Below are 21,078 nucleotides of genomic sequence, written 5' to 3' on the forward strand. Positions count from 1 at the left end.
ATTATTATTATTATTATTCTTAAGAGCACAACAATGAAAAACATATTGCTGTAATTAAGTGTTTCATTTTGGGAATAATCATCTTGATGATAAATGTTTGACCTCTATATAATATATTTATCTTTCTATATATTTAATGAAGTTCTGTGCGTGTAACTTTTAAATTCGGTTCGTGATAATTCAATCTCACCTGTTCCCTCCTGTTTGAATACTAAGTAGGCAAATGATAAAATAAAGGCGGATATAGCTCATTTAATAAATCATAAAATAACTTTTGCATATCAATGACGTCTTTTCAATATCTTTACATGTGTAAAACCTCGTTGCAAACAGGACGTTTTAACTTTACAGATGGGTGGGTTAGTTAGGCGATTTTGGTACATTTCTAAAATGAATTTATGCGTATGTTCAATAGCATTTTAATGTACTTCTTTCATACTTGTCATAGATTTATTTGCCTGTATTCGACATGTATGGTATGAATGTATCGTTAGTTTCCCAACACTATTGTCTCACATGCATGAAATATTAATAAAATTACAAGGGACTGTTATATGTACCAGTTTTTTTTAATAGTTTAACTAAGTAGTTGGTATTTGATACTTGGATCTAAAGGGAGATAACATTTTCGCAACGTGCAATTTGATACAAGTTTTCCACCAGGCTATCGAGGACATGGTTTCAGGCATGTGTATTGCCAGATTTGGAAGAAAGATACACCCCAAAATCGCAAACAAACACTAAACGTGTAAACGGGGACTTCCTACAAATCATGATTTTACATCATTCTAGGTTAAAATAGTTAGTAGAAGCAAGATTTTACCATTTTTCCAACCTAGGACGTCCTCGGTACGTTGGTGTGTAATCTCATGAATGTCCTTGGTTTACACCAAATACAAACAAACACACAAGATGACAAGATTTATGATTCTCCATGCCTGACTGGCTAACAAAAATGACTGACAATCATGGATTAGAATTTAGAACTGTTTAGTCGGAGTTTGAGGATAAAAATAAGATTATAATCTGACAGTCTAAGTAAATTAAATGCTAAATAAAATCCTATTCAGAGCAACAAAATCTGAGTGAAAAGTCTGCTTTATTTTTCTTCATACAGATGGACTTAAAAATTCTCAGCATCATTGGCAACAGGTATAGGAACCATCTACCATTCTTTTCTTTCATTTTTTCACGCAAAATTCAACTTGAATCACTATTCCAGAATTTGCAGATTATCACTTGTTGCAATATCTTAGTAGATTGTGAAAAAAATCTTAACTTTTTGTTAGAAAAAATATATGTCAATACTTTCAATATTTACCTCAAATTAACACGTGTACTGAGGTTACTATTTGACAACAAGAACTTTATATCATGTAAGTCGTAAGTGAATGACCCTGACCCTGACAGTAGTAAATAATTTTATCATAATTCAACAGTTTTTTTCTTCTTCCTTCACACAACATATAAAAATAAATTGCATATTAAAAGATTCTGCAATCTAGATACAAGCATTAACACTTTATGGTAAATTAATGTTGATATCTGCCTCATCTAAAGACTGAATTTTATATATATTGTGGTATGTCATATTGTTGTAAGACAGGACTTTGGCTGGCATAATGGCCATGTTGCCTTGAATCTTTCCTTCTTTGTAACACTGAGCAAAGAAACGGTTGGCATCAGTCAGGCCTGAATCATTCATATACTCATCAATCTGCAGAAAAAGAAAACAGATATTGCATTATCATGATGCAGTATAACACAAATTATCCCAACCCACCTAGAGTCCATATTGCATTAATGTGATGCACTGAACCCAATTATCCCAGCCCACCCCAAGTCAATGATTTTGTTCAGAAACTAGTCATCCAGACGTTGGATTATAAACTATTGGATATTCACATTTTCAGGGAATGTAGTGGGAGATTGTATAGGAGAAAAATTCAAATATGAAGTTCCAGATCATTGGTTTTCTATAATATAATATCAGTGAATAATGCACATCCAGGTGCCCCTCCCCTACACCTATGTGCAGGTGTCCATGGCACAAACCCATAGCTGCAACTGAATATTGTGCTGGCAGATAGTCTATGACAATTGTTTGAAATCATACCTCAATGATCCATGTAAATGTTGATCTGCATGTGCACAGACCCAAATCTGCCATGGCATATTGTACTGGCAGATCAGTGTATATGCCATCTGTTTTGAATCATAAGTGAATGATCAAAGTTGATGCTGATTTTGCCAGGACATAGAACCAGACCTGCCATGAGATATTGTTCTGGCAGATCAGTGTACAGTTTGAAATGACCCAGTCAGCTGCTGATCTATCTGTGCATTATATGACAGCAGATCTGGATCTATACTGTACACAGTTGGCTACATCTATACTGTACACAGTTGGCTACATCCATACTGTACACAGTTGGCTACATCCATACTGTACACAGTTGGCTACATGCATACTATACACAGTTGGCTACATCTATACTATACACAGTTGGCTACATCTGTACTATACACAGTTGGTTACATCTTGTAAACAGATAACAATGGTATTTAATTCAAAGTTTTGAATAATGCAATGATAAACTTCTTCCTCCAAATTACAGTACAACCTACCTGAATCAAAATAATTCATCCAAATTTTTGATTTTTCTGAACCACATATATATTTCCCAAACAAGCAGAGTTGGTATAGTTTGAGTCTAGGATTTGGCCAATGTGGGTATATGAGAAAGCTTGCCAGTAGCTTCTTGTGGTGTCGGTGGTTCTTCCCCCACCATTAATACTGGCCACCATACATAGTCTATCGTGTGCTGAAAAATGGCGTTAAACCCCACAACAACAACAGATTTGGTATATTATGAATTCAGTATTATTTGTGGTATATAAATTTTCATGGATTGAAGGTTGCTAAATAACAAGTGTAAAGACCGAAAACACAAATGTAACCCATAACCCAAATAACAATGATCCTCCTGTACACAAATAATAGCACTCCCTTCTCAATACATGAATTTATACACCAAAAAAATAAGTCATCGCTTTAATAACCCCTAAAACTGATGACCAGGAAAATCCCGAATTCTCATAAATCTGAACATTTTTGTGTTCCAAAAGATTAAAGATAATGTACTGTATTCAAAAGTGCACATATATACTGTACCTCCAGGAAGGACAGAAAAGAGCTGACACCAAGTTTTGACTGTACAGACACTTTGGGTAGAAAAGGTTACTATTTTATGACAAAGATATAATGCAACTGCAGAGAAAATGGAATGTGATGTATAGTTATCAAGGCTATAAGATCAGATAAACTTTGTCGTGCCCTTCCATAATCTTTATCAAACAATTATCTTTGGGCCGCAATTCCAGTAAAGCTTGGCAATGATGATGCTGGAAAAACTGTCTTGAAATCCAATTTTGGGGGATGTTTTCATGTATAAATTAGGCTATATACATGAAACGTAACTTGTCCAACAATGATATTTAGTTGTCCAGGTTAGATAGACATGGAGAATGTTGTCCTTGAAGTACAGATAGACATGGAGAATGTTGTCCTTGAAGTATAGATAGACATGGAGAATGTTGTCCTTGAAGTATATCATACTTAATTTGAAGGAATAAGAGTTACAACAAACAGACTTTCTGCATAAAATCACAGAATGTTTTTTCCTAAAAAAAAATACAGATAACATTATCTCTGCCCTACCATGTGTGTGATTCAATTAAAAACTATTTGTGTTTCCATCTTGTGTACACCAGAGGTACAAGATGCAAGTCACTGTGTTGCTTCGTCTTTCTAATCACCCATTTACATATCTGTTATTAATTTTAGTCATTTTTTAAAAATTACATCCTCAATTATTGTGGTGAAATGTCACAAGTCCTGACAGTTCACTGAGTTGCATTGTCCTCTTCATCCCGTCCGAGACATAAGTTTGCAACTATCTTCTGCCATCTAGGTTGGTTTTGAGCAATGGCTTGTGCCTCCCCCCAGGAATATCCCATCTCTTCCATCTCGGTCATTACTGTCCTTCACCATATTATCTTTATCACATCTGCACTTACCAGCTGGCGTCCATCTGAGGGCCACCTTGGGTACCCATTCTTAGGGCATCCTCAAATAAGGCCATACAAATGTGAGGGAGACCCATCTGCACACAGATAATCTAAGACATCAGTAAGCTGTAAGAGCTATAAAAGTCAGTGCAGCACCATAAACTCCAACAAATGGCAATTAAAAAAAAAAGCAGTGAAATGATGGAGTCATTTGAGACTTGGACTCTTGTGATGGTAATAATTCTTTAAAAAAATACTTTGGTGCAAGACAAGGTATCTTCTAGAAGCAGATTCCCTCAATAGGGACCTCTATGTACGAGAACATTTTTACTTCTTGGAATGAATAAAATTCTAATTATCATGAATGCACAAGAACTGTCATATGAAAACTTCAATTAAAAATATGTCAGAATGTAAGTAGAAAACGTGTCAAAATGACTAAATGAAGCAGATGGTAGGTTTACACCAAAAACAGAAAATATACATCAGAGCTCTTAAGACTCTGCTCACGAATTTGTTCAATTAGATTTCATGTTGGTCAACTAAAGTAAGGAGAATGGGCATTCAGCAGCCATAACTTCTCTAAATGATAAAAGCAGAATAATGGAAATCCAGCTCATTCAAAGTCTTATCAATGTAAATCTGGACCATGAGCCAGATAGATGGACAGGAAAATTACTATAGGTCCTATATGACTTTATCAATGTAAATCTGGACCATGAGCCAGAAGGATGGACAGGAAAATTACTATAGGTCCTATATGACTTTATCAATGTAAATCTGGACCATGAGCCAGAAGGATGGACAGGAAAATTACTATAGGTCCTATATGACTTTATCAGTGTAAATCTGGACCATGAGCCAGAAGGATGGACAGGAAAATTACTATAGGTCCTATATGACTTCATCAATGTAAATCTGGACCATGAGCCAGAAGGATGGACAGGAAAATTACTATAGGTCCTATATGACTTCATCAATGTAAATCTGGACCATGAGACAGAAGGATGGACAGGAAAATTACTATAGGTCCTATATGACTTCATCAATGTAAATCTGGACCATGAGCCAGAAGGATGGACAGGAAAATTACTATAGGTCCTATATGACTTTATCAGTGTAAATCTGGACCATGAGCCAGAAGGATGGACAGGAAAATTACTATAGGTCCTATATGACTTTATCAGTGTAAATCTGGACCATGAGCCAGAAGGATGGACAGGAAAATTACTATAGGTCCTATATGACTTTATCAATGTAAATCTGGACCGTGAGCCAGAAGGATGGACAGGAAAATTACTATAGGTCCTATATGATTTTATCAATGTAAATCTGGACCATGAGCCAGATAGATGGACAGGAAAATTACTATAGGTCCTATATGACTTTATCAAGCAAGGCTCTAATGCACCACAACATCAAGTACAGCAAAAGTACAGCTGCAAAAATATATAAATGTACTGATGAATCTTAATAGGAAGCTCATCTAACACATAAAGTTAAGTTTATTGCCAGGAATAGAGTTAAAAAATGGTCTATATTTTTTCCACAACTGTCATGATATTAACATAAGATTTTGTAAAACAATACAGGAATTGTGTAAAATGAATTAAAAATTTCATCTTGCACAGATCACCCTACAAGTAATGAGTTCAAAACCAAGAGACTTTTGATTTCAGTTGATTGGACAAGCCTACTTAAATAATATTTGTCTTGTGCCAATGAAAATAAATATAATGGAAAAATAAACTACTTAATTGTACTTCCAACATCGAAACAACTTATTTTCAAATCTGTATTTTGTTTATATAGATTACTGGTTTATCTTTCTTAATTTTCTGTTCTACACAAAGGTTGAAAATATTGGGCCAACATGCTTTATTCCAGTATTTGGGAAGGAATCATTATTTAAAAATGTGTGCAGTAATATGGAATAATACCAGTTTAAATCAATTAGACCAAAACAGAAGTAATATTTAGGTACAACTGATAAATTAATTAGGTCACCTATAAATGAATTACCACCCAATGTGACTTTCAGTCGGGTTAATAAATTAAATGAGAGAGAATTTGAAAATACACATGCAGTATTTTAGTGTGTATAACATGTACCAATTTTCAACACAGAATGTTGTTGTTGTTGTTGTTGTTGTAGGGTTTAGCTCCATTTTTCAGCACACGATAGGCTATACATTGCGGCCAGTATTAATGGTGGAGGAAGAACCCGGGAAAACCCCGGAAAGAACCACCGACCCACAAGAAGCTACTGGCATGCTTTCTCACATACCCACACTGGCCGAATCCAAGACTTGAACCCACGCAGACAGAGGTGAGATGGCAGTGAACCGTAACGGAGAGTGCTTTAGACCACCTGGCCCTCGGGGCTCCCAACACAGAACGAGGGAAAAAAAAATTAGTTCTGCCACATAACATGTGATATAAAACACTTGAAAATCGTGATGATTTTACACTGGTTTTGTTGTGTGACAACAGTTGGCCATTTTGGATAGTGAATGAAAAAATTGGTAATACTGAAAATATATCAGTAAGATTTCACTGATTTTATGTTTTAATGTTGGTGTTGTTGAGTTCAGTCTATTGCATCAAATTCCTCTTCAATGTCATCATTTGAGAAATGTTGTTATGAGTCCTTGTTTGTCATCATTCCAGACATTTCTGCATAATAGCTTTCACTTTTGTCATCATTCTTGCTCTCTGGGTTATGTTCATACTTAGCACTGTCTTTCCACAAGGCATCATCCTCTCTGCTATCCGTTTTATTTGAGAGCAGCAATTTTTGAAGGCATGGATGATTCTTGGACATCAGTCTTCTCGGGTTTCCTCATGTTTCCAGACAGTGTAAATACAAACCACATATTCTATCTCCTTCTGAGCATGGTTTTCATGGGCTTGTTGAATCTGACATTTAAGGGCAAAAGCACTGATGTCATATCACCAGGAAATATGCCCAGAATGGTCCAGTAGTCAGTCCTTGACATGGTCTGAATGTGGTATCAGAATAAATAAACATTTTCTGGTGTAAACACTTGACCATTTTCTCATTCATTTTTTTTATTCAGTCCTTCATTAATGTTTCATGTATCAATTTCTTTTCCTGGTACCTAACAATAATCACATTTAGCCATACTGCACCCTTTGGAAGTGTCTTCCTCTTGAAAATAAGTAAGGAGGGAAGCTTTCCACCATCAGTGGTACAGGCAAGCACCACTGATATAATGATATCAAAGGAGGAAAGTTTCCTACAATTAGTTGTACAGGCAAGAATCACCATAAAAGCTGACCTTGCTGGCCCCTACCATAACAGACAAACCATTGTTATGAAAATGATGCCATAAATGTGCCTCTAATGAGAGCATCAGACAAAAATTGTATTTGATGCACAGTTATCAAATACTGAATACTGACAGGTATATCAATCATATATTTGTTCTGCTTAAATGAGATACCTTGCACAGGTTTAGAAAAACAATTTACCAGTCATTATGTACATGTATTTCCGGTTGAGCCACAACAAAATGCTATGAATGAAGACGAGTTTATTAAGCAATCAAAGAATAAGGACTAGCGAGGTTTGTGAGCATTTTTTGACTTATTATTAAGGTCAGTACTGGTAAAAATTTAGCTACAATGCAACGTGCAACAAATATTTCACATCTAGGCATCTATAGTGTTTTCATACTTTTCTCAGATTAATTTCTATAAAATTCCCACCTCTTCCCCAAAATAAGAGAATTAGACTTAACAGAAAGGGTGTGCTATACACACCAAAATATAGCAAATCTCTGTTATTTTGAGATAAACTTAATTTTGTTCTCTCATTATTTGCCTGCAAATGAGACTAAATGATACTGATATATAAAGAGGCCCAAATCTGCAAAATGCTTATGCTATTAAAATGATTAAATCATAGAATACTTATGAAATGGAATTCCCAAGGTATCCATAAATATTCCCACATGGATTGTCCCATATGAGGAGTATTGAAGAAACTGTTTTAAAAAAACATTGTTTATAATATTACAAATAAAATGTGTGACACTTTTCTAGCTATAATCACTATGATCATACATACATCCATCCATTTGCAAAAGGCTATCTCTTGCTCGCAAGTCTTGATTTTCTCGGACGTGGCTCTCATCAGACAAACAAAATACCAATCATCGCACCCGTATCGGTAATTGTGTTGATGTCGGAATGCGATCACTGATTGAAACTCACAATGCACTCCTGTCTCTTCCAGGACTTCTCTTTTAGCAGTATCTGCAAGATCCTCACCTGTGAAGAAGCCACAAGCTATTAATTAACACCTTTATTTTCTTCAATCTGTTGAAGTGGGGCTCAGAGCCACAAGCTATTAAATAACGCCTTTATTTTCTTCAGTCTGTTGAAGTGGGGCTCAGAGCCCAAAGAAGTGGGAAAAATTACACATAAAATAAATTAGGAGTAATATAAATATGAAGACATTTTTTTAATGTCTTAGATATGCTTTAATCTTGTTTATAATACATTTGTAAAAAAAAATATATTGGAACAAGTTTATAGGCAATGCAAGACCAGTATCTCCTTTTTGTTCATCTGAATTGGGAGTCTTACAGGTCAAATTTAAGAACATACCATCATTTTTAGATTGGGAATGAGGTCTGAATACAGCCTTAAATTTGAGCCTGGAAAATACTTGAATTAATAATGATCAACAGATACCGAAATATAGGGGTCATCCACAGAACAAATTCTGAAGTATATAATTTACTACAGGTGATATTGAATGTTAAATTTATATTTACATGGGTCAATATAATTAACTCGATTGCTCCTGAAGGTGAAAGAGAAAGTTCAGTATCACTGGTTGTACCAATGAACCATTTTAAGTGGCACTGACTTAAAGATAAGTGTATAAAAAGGGTGACTAAGACTTGGCTGAATTCAAAAGTTGGACATTGCATTAGTAGAGTCACTTGTCAAGCATGTCTATTGTTATGGGTATGATCATCAGAATGGTAATTATGAAAGTAACTACATAAATAATGCAAGTTTTGTGTTGCAAGTCATTGGTAAGAGGTTCTTTTCAGATACGGGCCCTGGATAGCCAAGTGGTCTAAAGTGCTTGCATTTACAGATTACTGCCATCTCACCTCTGTCCATGTGGGTTCAGCCAATGTGGATATGTGAGAAAGCTTGCCAACAGTTTCCTGAAGGTCAGTGGTTTTTATCAATGTTTCCTTTGTTCTTCCTCCAGCAGTTGTATTGGTTGCCATGTAAAGCCTAGCATGTGCTGAAAAATGGTGTTAAAACCCAAAACAACTTCCAGATACAACATCCTACTCCTGTTCAGAACACGTGACTTCTACAGCTACGGAGGACAATTTTACTTTAAGCATACATTATTGCAGAAATGTATTCTAATCAAAGTGTGGCTTCATGCACAGAGACTACATAGAGTGGGTGTTAAATGATTACAAAGACTTCATTGATATATATATATATATATATATATATCCCTACCTTTATCTGCATGTCCTCCTGGTAACTTCCACCTTGCTGGTCCAATAGAATATTTCTCTTGAATAACCAATACCTGATTTTTGTCATTGACAACAAAGCCACCAACACCTACAGCATTTTAAGCAAAACAGAAGAGACGAAGATTAGAATGGATCTTAGAAATATCATGTGTAAAGAAACAATATTTTCTACAATTATATTATTTTAGAATGTAAAAATATGTACACAAAACTGCATACATCTTTTGTTCTGAGTTGGCAGAAAGAACTGATTCTTTACCTCAGCTGCGTACAAAACATGAATGCAGTTTTGTAATTATTACTAAACATTTTTAGCTTTACTGTACAAATGAAAATCAAAATGAACTGGGATGTATAAAAGCATGTAAGATTAAATGTGTATGGGTCTGACTTATAAGTAAGTACATATGGCATCTGGTCTCTGATATGAATCAATAGTGATGTTAAACTTTATAGGGACACAAATGATACATAAAGACCTACCTTAAATATTTTCAGCATGTTTTTTATGCTTTTTAATTTCATGGTGTTTGATTTTTTTTGTCATAATATCATTATATGTTTTTTTTATGTTATGGGTATTGTCTAATGTTGTAAAGCGCTTAGAGCTTCTAAAGATTAGGCGCTATACAAAGTCCTTGTTATTATTATTATTATTAATAAATAACAAAAATATCACAACATGTATAAGAAAACTGTTGAGGCAAATAATTTTAAAGTTTTTAAATTATTCTAAACTCATTACTGAATAGTTATGACAAAGGAATTTGATTAAACCTATTCTTTCCAAGCTCTGGAGCTGTGAATCTCATTTATCAAAGTGTAACTCCACCACAAGCATTTAATACAATCTAACCTGTAATAAAAAACTACATCTCGTCCTCAAAAATATAACCTTCTAATACAGGTGGTTGTTTACTGGAGGTTTATTTCTACAATGCTTTTGTTTATAAAGTCTGAAAAGTAAGTTGTTTATTTACAACAGGTTACTGCTTAATATTTATGGCAGATTTTGACTATATTGTAACATGTAATCCAATTTTTACCCAGGTACTGATTGGCATATTCAGGTATCATGCTTTTCTCTCCATCATTTAGCCATTTGGCCATCATTACATAGCCAGGCTGGGCATGGTGGAAATCAAAACCATTCTGAAATCAAGTTAAACAACTTTATCCTAGAAGAAATTTCATTTATGGATATATATCTTAGCAGATCATTATCAAAGGCATTGCTTTTTAAATGTTGGGGTAACAAGCTTTAAAACAAATGGCATCTTTACATGACCAGGAGACCAAGCAAACTAAAAATTATTAAAATCTACCCCCTAGCAAGGGTCATTACACAGAAGATTATGGGAAAAGGTATCCTATCACTGACTGACTATACAAGCTGAACGAATATTTTAAAATGCATAACTTTTGTACAGAAGGAAGATCAGAGACTCTTTTCATCAAAACCACAAAAACAAGAATATGTTGGTGATCTGGCTTTCTGCAATGGACTACCTGCATGACTGATTTATGGCAGATTGCAATCACTAAATATTTCTCAAGTTTTCATATACTTTTCACTGACTTCTGTCCTTTTCTTTCACAAGTGGATGTTTTCTGTAATTATTGAAATTGTACAAAAATTTTCTTAATTATTTAATAGGAGACAGAAGTTGTAACTAAGCCAATGTCCAGCCAATTTCTCCCGGAGTTCATAGAAATAGATTTGTTTCAAATGAATTCCTTACTCAGCTTTTTAATTTTAACTTAAGCCCAGTTATAGTTGAAATAATATACATAGTAACATACAAATTTTTGATAAGTTGCAGTAGCGAAGTTTATTTTAACAAAGAATGCCACTGATGTAAGAGGCATTTCTTACCTTAGCACATGCATGTACTAAAGTGGAATCTGTAAGATAAATCTTCACCCACAAACCCCTGATTCCATCAGCTCTCCACTTTGGAATTGCATCTGGTGATAAAATCAATAGTAATGGACATGATGGTGAAGTACAATAATATCTATCATGAATAACATAATAATGAGAATAGACTGTAAGTACAATGTCAACAAAATATCTTCAACCAAGCTATGGAAATATAATGCAATCAAAACTGCAGGATACATGTACCAATAAATCTGAAAAGGCAAATGGTTTGTTGATGTACAGTTGAGTAGATAGGGTATTAATGACTTATATTTGAGGATGTTACTATATTAGTTGAAGCTTACTGAACAAATTCAATTTTAATCACCAGTGATGCATCAGCAAAATTGGTAAAATTATTATTGGAGAGAGTAAAACTATTATTTGCATCCTAAACCTTAAAATGATTGTGATCCTTCATATTTTTTAAACATTCTGTAGAGAAATTATCAGCAAAATAATGTATTTGTGGCTCTGTGTGTGATTTGGATTTTTTTAACATAGCTTTAACAATTTTTCAGTCATATTGCTACGTCTGCAGTGTGGCAGTTTATAGTGATGTCTAGCACTGGGGCTTCATGCTGCAGACATGTAGCATGATGTCCCACCCAGTCACATTATCCTGACACCAGGCTGACCAGTCCTAACACTAACCTCTTAATACTGAGCACCAAGCAAGGAAGCTGTTAGTACCATTTTTGTAAGTCTTTGGTATGACTCAGTCGGAGATTGAACCCATGACCTCCTGCATCTGAGGCGGACGCTCTAACCACTAGCCACTGGAGCGGTATATTATTTGTGGCTCTAAGTTGCAAGGAACATCATGATGTTACAATGGTGTCCATGTTTCAAACAGTTCATTGTAAAGAACATGTCACAATGGAGTCCAAATTTTCAAGTTTATTGTGAAGATGATATCAAATTGATATTCACATTTCCAAAAGTTTACTGAGAACATCACAATGGTATCCAATTTCCAGCAGTTTATTGTGGACACTGTTGTGTCACAATGGTATCTGATTTCCAACAGTTTATTGTGGACATCATCGTGTCACAATGGTATCCAATTTCCAGCAGTTTATTGTGGACATCGTTGTGTCACAATGGTATCCAATTTCCAACAGTTTATTGTGGACATCATCATGTCACAATGGTATCTGATTTCCAACAGTTTATTGTGGACATCATTGTGTCACAATGGTATCCAATTTCCATCAGTTTTTTATTGTGGATATCATCATGGCTGCAGACCTTCGAGGTGATGGACCTAATGATGGCACATTGCAATAGTCATGTTGTGTTTTATGACAAGTGAGAATTGGGTTCCAGCACAACTTTATTTGGGTTTATTTCAGGATTAATTATGCTGTAAAATTTAAATTATATTCACAACAATTATCAAGATTTTAAGAATCCAGACAGAGAGATTGACTGTAACATTTACATATGTCATTCTAAAGCAAAATAAATCCTTTTTACAGCTTTTGCTGATACATTAGTTTACTGCCGAAACTTGCAAGTATTCAAGTGTAAAATACTGTCATAGGCATCAGTTTAAATGGTTTTACAAACATGTCACTTTATTCGATATTCAAATTATGGACTGGGGAGGGAGCAGTATCAAACTAAGTTGAAAATACTCTCCTAATTAAGATTTTGCCCCATTAATTTACCTTGTAGATTCTTGTCAAATTCATCACATTCTTTAAAGTCCTGATCCTCTGTTGCAATGGTAAGTCCTCCATAGCTGACAACAGAGACAACAAGATTATTATTAGCATCGAACACTGATCAAATGTTAATAAATGCCTTGACAATAAAGGTTTTACTACAAAGTATATTTACCTGTATTTCAATACTGTAGTATCATTTATTTTCGTGGTTTTGTGAAAAAAGGCATTTTCGCAGGTACTTAATTTCATGGTTTTGCCTGTAAAAGTTTTCATATTAGTAGGTATTTAATTTTATGGTTTAACCTCTACAAATACCCAAAATAAACAATACAAAAGAATAAAACTATGCCAACACAAATGGTGGTCACTTTAATGTTTAAAGCAATCCTACCACCTGTATGAGCACAAATCAAAGACCTGGCAAGTTCAATACTCACACCGTGTTTTTGACTAAATGAATAAAATCAGTTGAAGCTGATGCAGCCAACAACACCAAAACAATACTTCCATCTCTATGAGCACAAATAAAACACCTGTCAAGATTAATAACTTCTGCCATGTTTTCGTTTGAGTGCTCAACATCAAAAGAAGCCAATGCAGCCAACAACAGTAAGCCAATCGGTTATTAAAGATGTGATGTGATGTGATTTGGATTTTTAATGCAGCTTTAAAAAAAATTCTGTCATATCACTACAGTGTCTGCAATGTGGCAGTTTATAGTGATGTCTAGCACTGGGGCATCATGCCCCAGACATGTAGCATGATGTCCCACCCAGTCACATTATCCAGACACCAGGCCGACCAGTCCTAACACTAACCTCTTAATGCTGAGCGCCAAGCGAGGCAGATGTTAGTACCATTTTTGTAAGTCTTTGGTATGACTCAGCCGGAGATGAAACCCACGACCTCCTGCATTGGAGGCGGATGCTCTAACCACTAGGCCACCTGAGTGGTTAGGTTATTAAAGAAGAATTAAAGTCAAACTTCCACGAGTGGTATGCTAAACAGGTCATGGACGCCATTAAGGAAAAAGATGTTACTGGTGACGATCAGTGCACAGTATTAGTAAACCTTGCAACCTCATTAATCAAGCCAATTCATGCTGAATGGATAATTGCAGCTCACGCGACAATGAATGAAAGATAGGACCTAATTATCAGTGGTTTTGAGAAGGCTGGATTTGTTTAATTCAGCAATTTGGGGATCATTTACCTGAGAAGCATTTTTGAGTACCATGAGACTTGATTGACACGATGTTGATACAGTGGATTTGTCCAAAAATCTGTGAAGTGTTAGCTTTAATACTCTGTTGTAATTAGTGTATATACATAGTGTTTCATTAATAAAAGTGTTTCAAGAAACAGTTATAGTATTTTACAGGATTGTTGTTCTTTTGGATTAAAAATTCTTGGATAAAATGAAATGTGCTTTCAGAAGGATTCAAATGTTTCAAAAACAGTTGTACTCAAATGAAGAATTGATCTGAATAAGTATTAAACTTAATTTCATATACTGTTATTTTGTATTATTTTTACTTTCATTTTCGGTATTACTATTGTTTGAACACCTTACGCTTTTTCTCTATTTTCTCTCTATCCTTACTTACCTCACATATCGATTTAAGGCAGTGAGTGTAAAATTACATATATCAGATACCTTATCAAATGTGCATTGAAACAATATAAAATGATTTATAATTCTTGTTTCAAAAAGGTTAAGATAAAAAATAAAATAAAAACATGTAAAAGCTAATATTTAATTACCAAATTACAGTACTGACCTTGATTCATCAAATACTAGTAGCTGTGTTAATCTCTAGGAATGAAACACTGCAAGAGAATGGGGGGGGGGGCATCATCCTATGTGGCTCATTTTTCCTTGGGGATTAAAATTTGTGGTTCGGGGTAACAACAAAAACCATGAAAATTGGTCCCCCATGAAAATGATGATACAACAGTATATAATATTTTTCTGCAATAAGTTATGCATTTCTAAATTTTTATATGTAAATTTTCACTATTATGTAAAACTCAATTTTGTATATGAAATATAAAGTCTTTACACCTATGTGCATTCATTCATTGATTTAAAACGCAAACCAAGTGACCTTGGGGTTTACTTGTACAATACTTTAATGAGCTGCAGATTGTATGGAGTATCTTGATTAAAATCATCCTTGTTATGTTCTATGTACATATCAAAACACATATGTAACCTACTATAAAAACATGGATGCGGGCGCTCACGGGTTAGATCCCCAGCCGAGTCATACCAAAGACTTATAAAAATGGTACTACCAGCTGCCTTGCTAGGCACTCAGCATTAAGAGGTTAGTGTTAGGACCACTTGGCCCCATGTCAGGATAATGTGACTGGGTAGGACATCATGCTACATGTCTGCGGCACAATGCTCCAGAGCTAGACATCACTATAAACTGTCACAATGCAGACATTGTAGCGATATGACTAAAAAAAATTTAAATCTACATTAAAAATCCAAATCACACACTCTATGAAAACCCTTACAATGGTATCGTCTTTTGGTCTATTCACAAAATTACAAATCATAATAGGGGCATAAATAAACCCGTATATTCACACAATTACAAATCAGGATATGGGCATAAATATACCTGTATATTCACACAATTACAAATCAGGATGTGGGCATAAATATACCTGTATATTCACACAATTACAAATCAGGATATGTGATAAATAAACCTGTATATTCACACAATTACAAATCATAATAGGGGCATAAATATACCTGTATATTCACACAATTACAAATCATAATAGGGGCATAAATATACCTGTATATTCACACAATTACAAATCAAAATAGGGGCATAAATATACCTGTACATTCACACAATTACAAGTCAGGATATGCGATAAATAAACCTGTATATTCACACAACTGCAAATCAGGATATGCGATAAATAAACCTGTATATTCACACAATTACAAATCAGGATATGCAATAAATAAACCTGTATATTCACACAATTACAAATCAGGATATGGGCATAAATATACCTGTATATTTACACAATTACAAATCAGGATATGCGATAAATAAACCTGTATATTTACACAATTACAAATCAGGATATGCGATAAATAAACATGTATATTCACACAATTACAAATCAGGATATGGGCATAAATATACCTGTATATTCACACAATTACAAATCAGGATATGGGCATAAATATACCTGTATATTCACACAATTACAAATCAGGATATGGGCATAAATATACCTGTATATTCACACAATTACAAATCAGGATATGGGCATAAATATACCTGTATATTCACACAATTACAAATCAGGATATGCGATAAATAAACCTGTATATTTACACAACTACAAATCAGGATATGGGCATAAATATACCTGTATATTCACAAAATTACAAATCAGGATATGGGCATAAATATACATGTATATTCACACAATTACAAATCAGGATATGCGATAAATAAACCTGTATATTTACACAATTACAAATTAGGATATGGGCATAAATATACCTGTATATTCACACAATTACAAATCAGGATATGGGCATACTACTATATAAGTAGTATTCACACAATTACAAATAAGAATATTGGCATATTGCTATAAATTTATGACAAGACTAGGTTTGATTTACAAGCAAATTAAAATTGACCTCATCATACAAATATATGTCGCTACAGATATGTATTTAACTTTCACTTCAACTAATAAAGTTAAAGAGAATAAACAAATTTAACCATTTATACTTACTTATCCTTTATGACCTTAAATCCATAACTGTCCATGGCAGATGTATTTGAAGGTGAATGATTTACAGCAGTCTCAACAATAACATCCATGTCAAGTCATCCAAATAAATCTGTGGATGAGGAAAAAAAAAACATATATGCATTCATATCATGAATGTTTTCAAGGTTGATTAAATTTTGTTTTCATCCACTTATTTGTTACAGGAAATTTCATAAAATTTACTTTTCCACAAGCCTTACAACTTTTCCCAAAATTTCAATCAGTTGTCAGGATTCCATAAGCTTTATACACCTTAATCTATAGAACAAATACCAGAAACACATGTACATGATATTTACTTCTTGAAAGGTATTGACTAAAGATATTGATTAAAGATAAGTATTATATGTTTTACTACTTTTAGTGGGGCCCCGAGTGGCCGAGTGGTCTAAAGTGCTTTCCGTTACGGATCACTGCCATCTCACCTCTGTCTGCGTGGGTTCGAGTCTCGGATTTGGCCAATGTGGGTGTATGAGAAAGCTTGCCAGTAGCTTCTTGTGGGTCGGTGGTTCTTTCTGGGGGTTTTCTGGGTTCTTCCTCTACCATTAATACTGGCCGCCATATATAGCCTATCATGTGCTGAAAAATGGCATTAAACCCTACAACAACAACAACTACTTTTCGTTTTATATATTTTAGAAGTTTGCCACTCAGACCAGAACTAAGCGTGCAATTGATTGATGCATCTGGGATATTGTCTGCAATAACTGCAAAACATCTTTTCCTGACAAATGAAAATTGAAACCATGGGTAATTATCAAACCAATGAAAAATTTTCTGTCTTAGTTACCTCAAACTCAGCAACAGCCTTTACAAAGTTACAATTTATCCCTCCATACTCGTGCAAATTTCCCAAACTCTGAATCTTCCTTATTACCATCCTTGCAAAAATAAATTTAGCAAACTCATTTTATCCACATGCATGTTTAAAAAATCCACCTTACTTGACCACTGCTTGAAAAGTGATCATAACATAATCCATTGTTTAAAATATAAAGACACAAATTTGATTAATTGGTGTAATCATTTCATTCCAACCACAGTATCAGATGCAGACAATTGATCCTCAGTACAATCAGTTAAAAATTAAATAATCATTACTGGCATTTAATCGGCTCCTGATGGAAGAAACATGCACTTTATCTACTTTCACATGCAGTTACATGAATGGTTTACATCAAATCAATTTTTTTGTGGAAGGGAGGAGGGGAGGAGTTCTGTTCTTTCATTAAATATCAGCAGCAATGTGTCTGAAGTGATTTCTATTCATAACAATTACATTTTTGCATTTTCATGATATGGATGAACTTGCAAATTTATGTGTTGCGGGAATTCTCACCATGAAAGTGACCAGGTCAATAAAGTCTCTTTATAAGAGCCAGAGAAATCAAAAATGAAAATGAAATATTCTTGCTTGCATTCGTTTGGTTTTGACAGCAACAACGTAAATGAAGCTCAGTTTGACATCTCTGCAAGTTTTTTGTCAGTTAAGCATAAATGGACTAATGATTCAAAGAGTAGTTGGGTCAAACTATTTTGTATGTAAATACATGGTCAAAAAATAAGCATGGAAGCTGGCACCATAACAGTAAACCATTTTGTGAATCAGTCATAAGTAAGGACAAAAAGAACATAAATAGTGCAATATTGAAAAGAATCTTAAAGAATTGGAACTACTGAAAGCTAAGGCGTTAACGGTGAAGTAGAAAAATATGCACAAAAACATCACTGACTTCAAGCTGCTTGATTGAAATCACGATAAGCATTTGTGTTTTGTAAACACAATATCATAATGCTGACGAAAACACTGCTAACTAAGTAACTAATCATACCAGATTTGGTTTGCCTGAAGTGTGTAGACTGACTAATAATTTGATCTCTAAGTCCAATACGCAGACAAGGAAATCCATACACACGCAACAGTTATTAAGTTATTTTAGGAGTGGTACATCACACGATGTGACTGAATAAATGGGTACAGGTAGATTTAAGCATCCAGTACACCCAAAGAGCATTAAGCGGCCAAATAAAGATAATTAATGTAGCTAAATCACGAAAATTGTGCTTGCCTGCTTCTTTTAAAACTGGAATAAAGTACAAGTCCTGGCTTTTGCTTTGGACTTTGAAAATGAATAGTCCAAGATGTCAGGTTATGGGATTTGATCAGCCTATGTTATATACATAATTATTTGGCTGACTTATCCAAGGTCAGATAAATGAAGAATGTACAATAACTTGTATGTTCCTCATTGTAATTAACTCATTAAAAATTAGTTTAGCTATTATAGATGTGAGCACTGCAACGGGCCCTGCTTTCTTCAATTTGCTCAAGAAAGCATTAAACATAAATATTAATGGAAACAAATGGAGATGTATCCAACAATAATGAAGCATAACCATCAGGAACTGTCTCTATTGAAGTTATTTTGCGGAAACCTACATTAGGCAATCAGAGGTCATAACTCCTGTAAATGATTAAGCGGAATGCTCATAACAACCATTCAACGACTTGTCAATGTAAACCTGTTTGCTAAATTTGATGGAAATGCAAAAATTCCTGGTCAAGTTATGGTGTGGAAACCAAAGATAGGAAGTAGGACAATTTGGTACTGTAACTTGTGTAAATCATGACTGGGAAAATCTGACTTTCAGAGTTCTGACCAATACAAAGCTGCAGTTGGTTGAAATCCAATTTTCCTGGTACAGTTATTTTGTGCAAGCCAAACTGATGATGGTCAGATGGCTGGATGGGTAACTTGATTGCTATAAAAGCTCCATTGACCTTTTCTAATAGAAATCCTAAATAGTTTCACTTCACAGTTATATAAAACTATAAAGCAGAAATATTTTAGCATGCATTATACTCTAGGAAATCAAATTTTTTCCACAACAAAAATCAATAGCCCAATATCCAATTCTAATTTTTGGATTTTTTTAATATACTAGAACTCAAGAATGAAGATGTACTTTTCACAAATATTTTTGTTGCAGGATGTGTGAGAGAGAGAGAGAGAGAGAGAGAGACAGAGAGAGATCAGATACAAGCAGATTTGTTCAATTAGGGCCTCTTCAAAACTCCATCACTCATTCCTGAGAAAAGTATTAAATCAACCCTCTTGAGAATGATTGAGACTTTTGTATATTACACATTGTACAATGCCCTTCTCTAAACATGGCTTGATAACCTGCAAACTCACTGGCAGCATGGAGACAGTCTGGATCCTACTTTTTTCTTATAAGCCCTAATTTACTTAACATTTATAAATCGCAATAAAAATTGGTAGATGAAAGTTTGATATATCACTCATGTTACTGCTGAAAACTGGTAAGTCATGTTAACAACATGAAATTCAAACATTTCAAAAGACTGTCTTTAATAAAAATATTTTCTCAATAAATAACACATTAAAAGATACTAAAGTGAAAATACTGGGAAATGCTCACTAAGAAATAAATACCAGCTAAAGAAGCATTACCTTGTGAAATGTTAACTTGGTTTTGTTGCAATTATCATAAAAGTAACATGCCCTCTTCTATTCGAATGTGAAAAGATTCATCTAATGTACACAATACGAACATAATTGCTTGGCAGCTAAACTAGATTTATTTGACAAATGATGAAAAATTAACAGTCCTTTGGCATGACATCACAGCTAATTAGCCAATTAATTTGTCTAAGCCATGAAAGGTGCCATCATCAAAGTATCATACATGTGTAGGGACAACCTAATTTCTTGTTAAAATCACACAATGCAGACAAATCGCCAAGTTGTTACATTTGTCTTATCTGTGGATTGTTTCTCAAACTTTGCAATGATACATTTGAAAATGAACTTGGAAGTTCTGATTAGAACATGGTGAATGTTTTTTCTTCAATTCAGATGTAGTGATCTCGGAATATGAATGGGCCACTTAATTAGTACATATGATATAGGGATGTACACTGCCATTAGCTATTGGCAAAATGACATTTTTTAAATTGATATATGGAGGAACTAACCAGTGTAAACATATGGATAGATTCATTAGTGTAATTCACGATA

General features: G+C 34.3%; 1 protein-coding gene across 5 annotated transcripts in view; it reads right to left on the reverse strand.

Moving 5' to 3' along the window:
• Window positions 1-1,080: 1,080 nt before the first annotated feature.
• Window positions 1,081-21,078, reverse strand: part of LOC149774037 (nucleoside diphosphate-linked moiety X motif 6-like) — a 32,342-nt gene continuing 12,344 nt past the window's right edge. For all 5 annotated transcript variants that reach the window (XM_089945881.1, XM_089945879.1, XM_089945883.1 and 2 more), the window contains 7 exons: window positions 16,997-17,105; window positions 13,212-13,285; window positions 11,491-11,582; window positions 10,661-10,766; window positions 9,595-9,702; window positions 8,165-8,367; window positions 1,081-1,717 (listed from right to left, as the gene is read on the reverse strand). In XM_089945881.1, coding sequence (XP_089802007.1) covers window positions 1,523-1,717; window positions 8,165-8,367; window positions 9,595-9,702; window positions 10,661-10,766; window positions 11,491-11,582; window positions 13,212-13,285; window positions 16,997-17,085 — 867 coding nt within the window. In that variant the 5' untranslated portion in view covers window positions 17,086-17,105 and the 3' untranslated portion in view covers window positions 1,081-1,522. The remainder of the gene's footprint in view (window positions 1,718-8,164; window positions 8,368-9,594; window positions 9,703-10,660; window positions 10,767-11,490; window positions 11,583-13,211; window positions 13,286-16,996; window positions 17,106-21,078) is intronic.

Source organism: Sinohyriopsis cumingii, unplaced genomic scaffold (genome assembly GCF_028554795.1).
Source record: "Sinohyriopsis cumingii isolate HCF-2022 unplaced genomic scaffold, ASM2855479v2 utg000441l, whole genome shotgun sequence".
NCBI lineage: Eukaryota > Metazoa > Mollusca > Bivalvia > Unionida > Unionidae > Sinohyriopsis > Sinohyriopsis cumingii.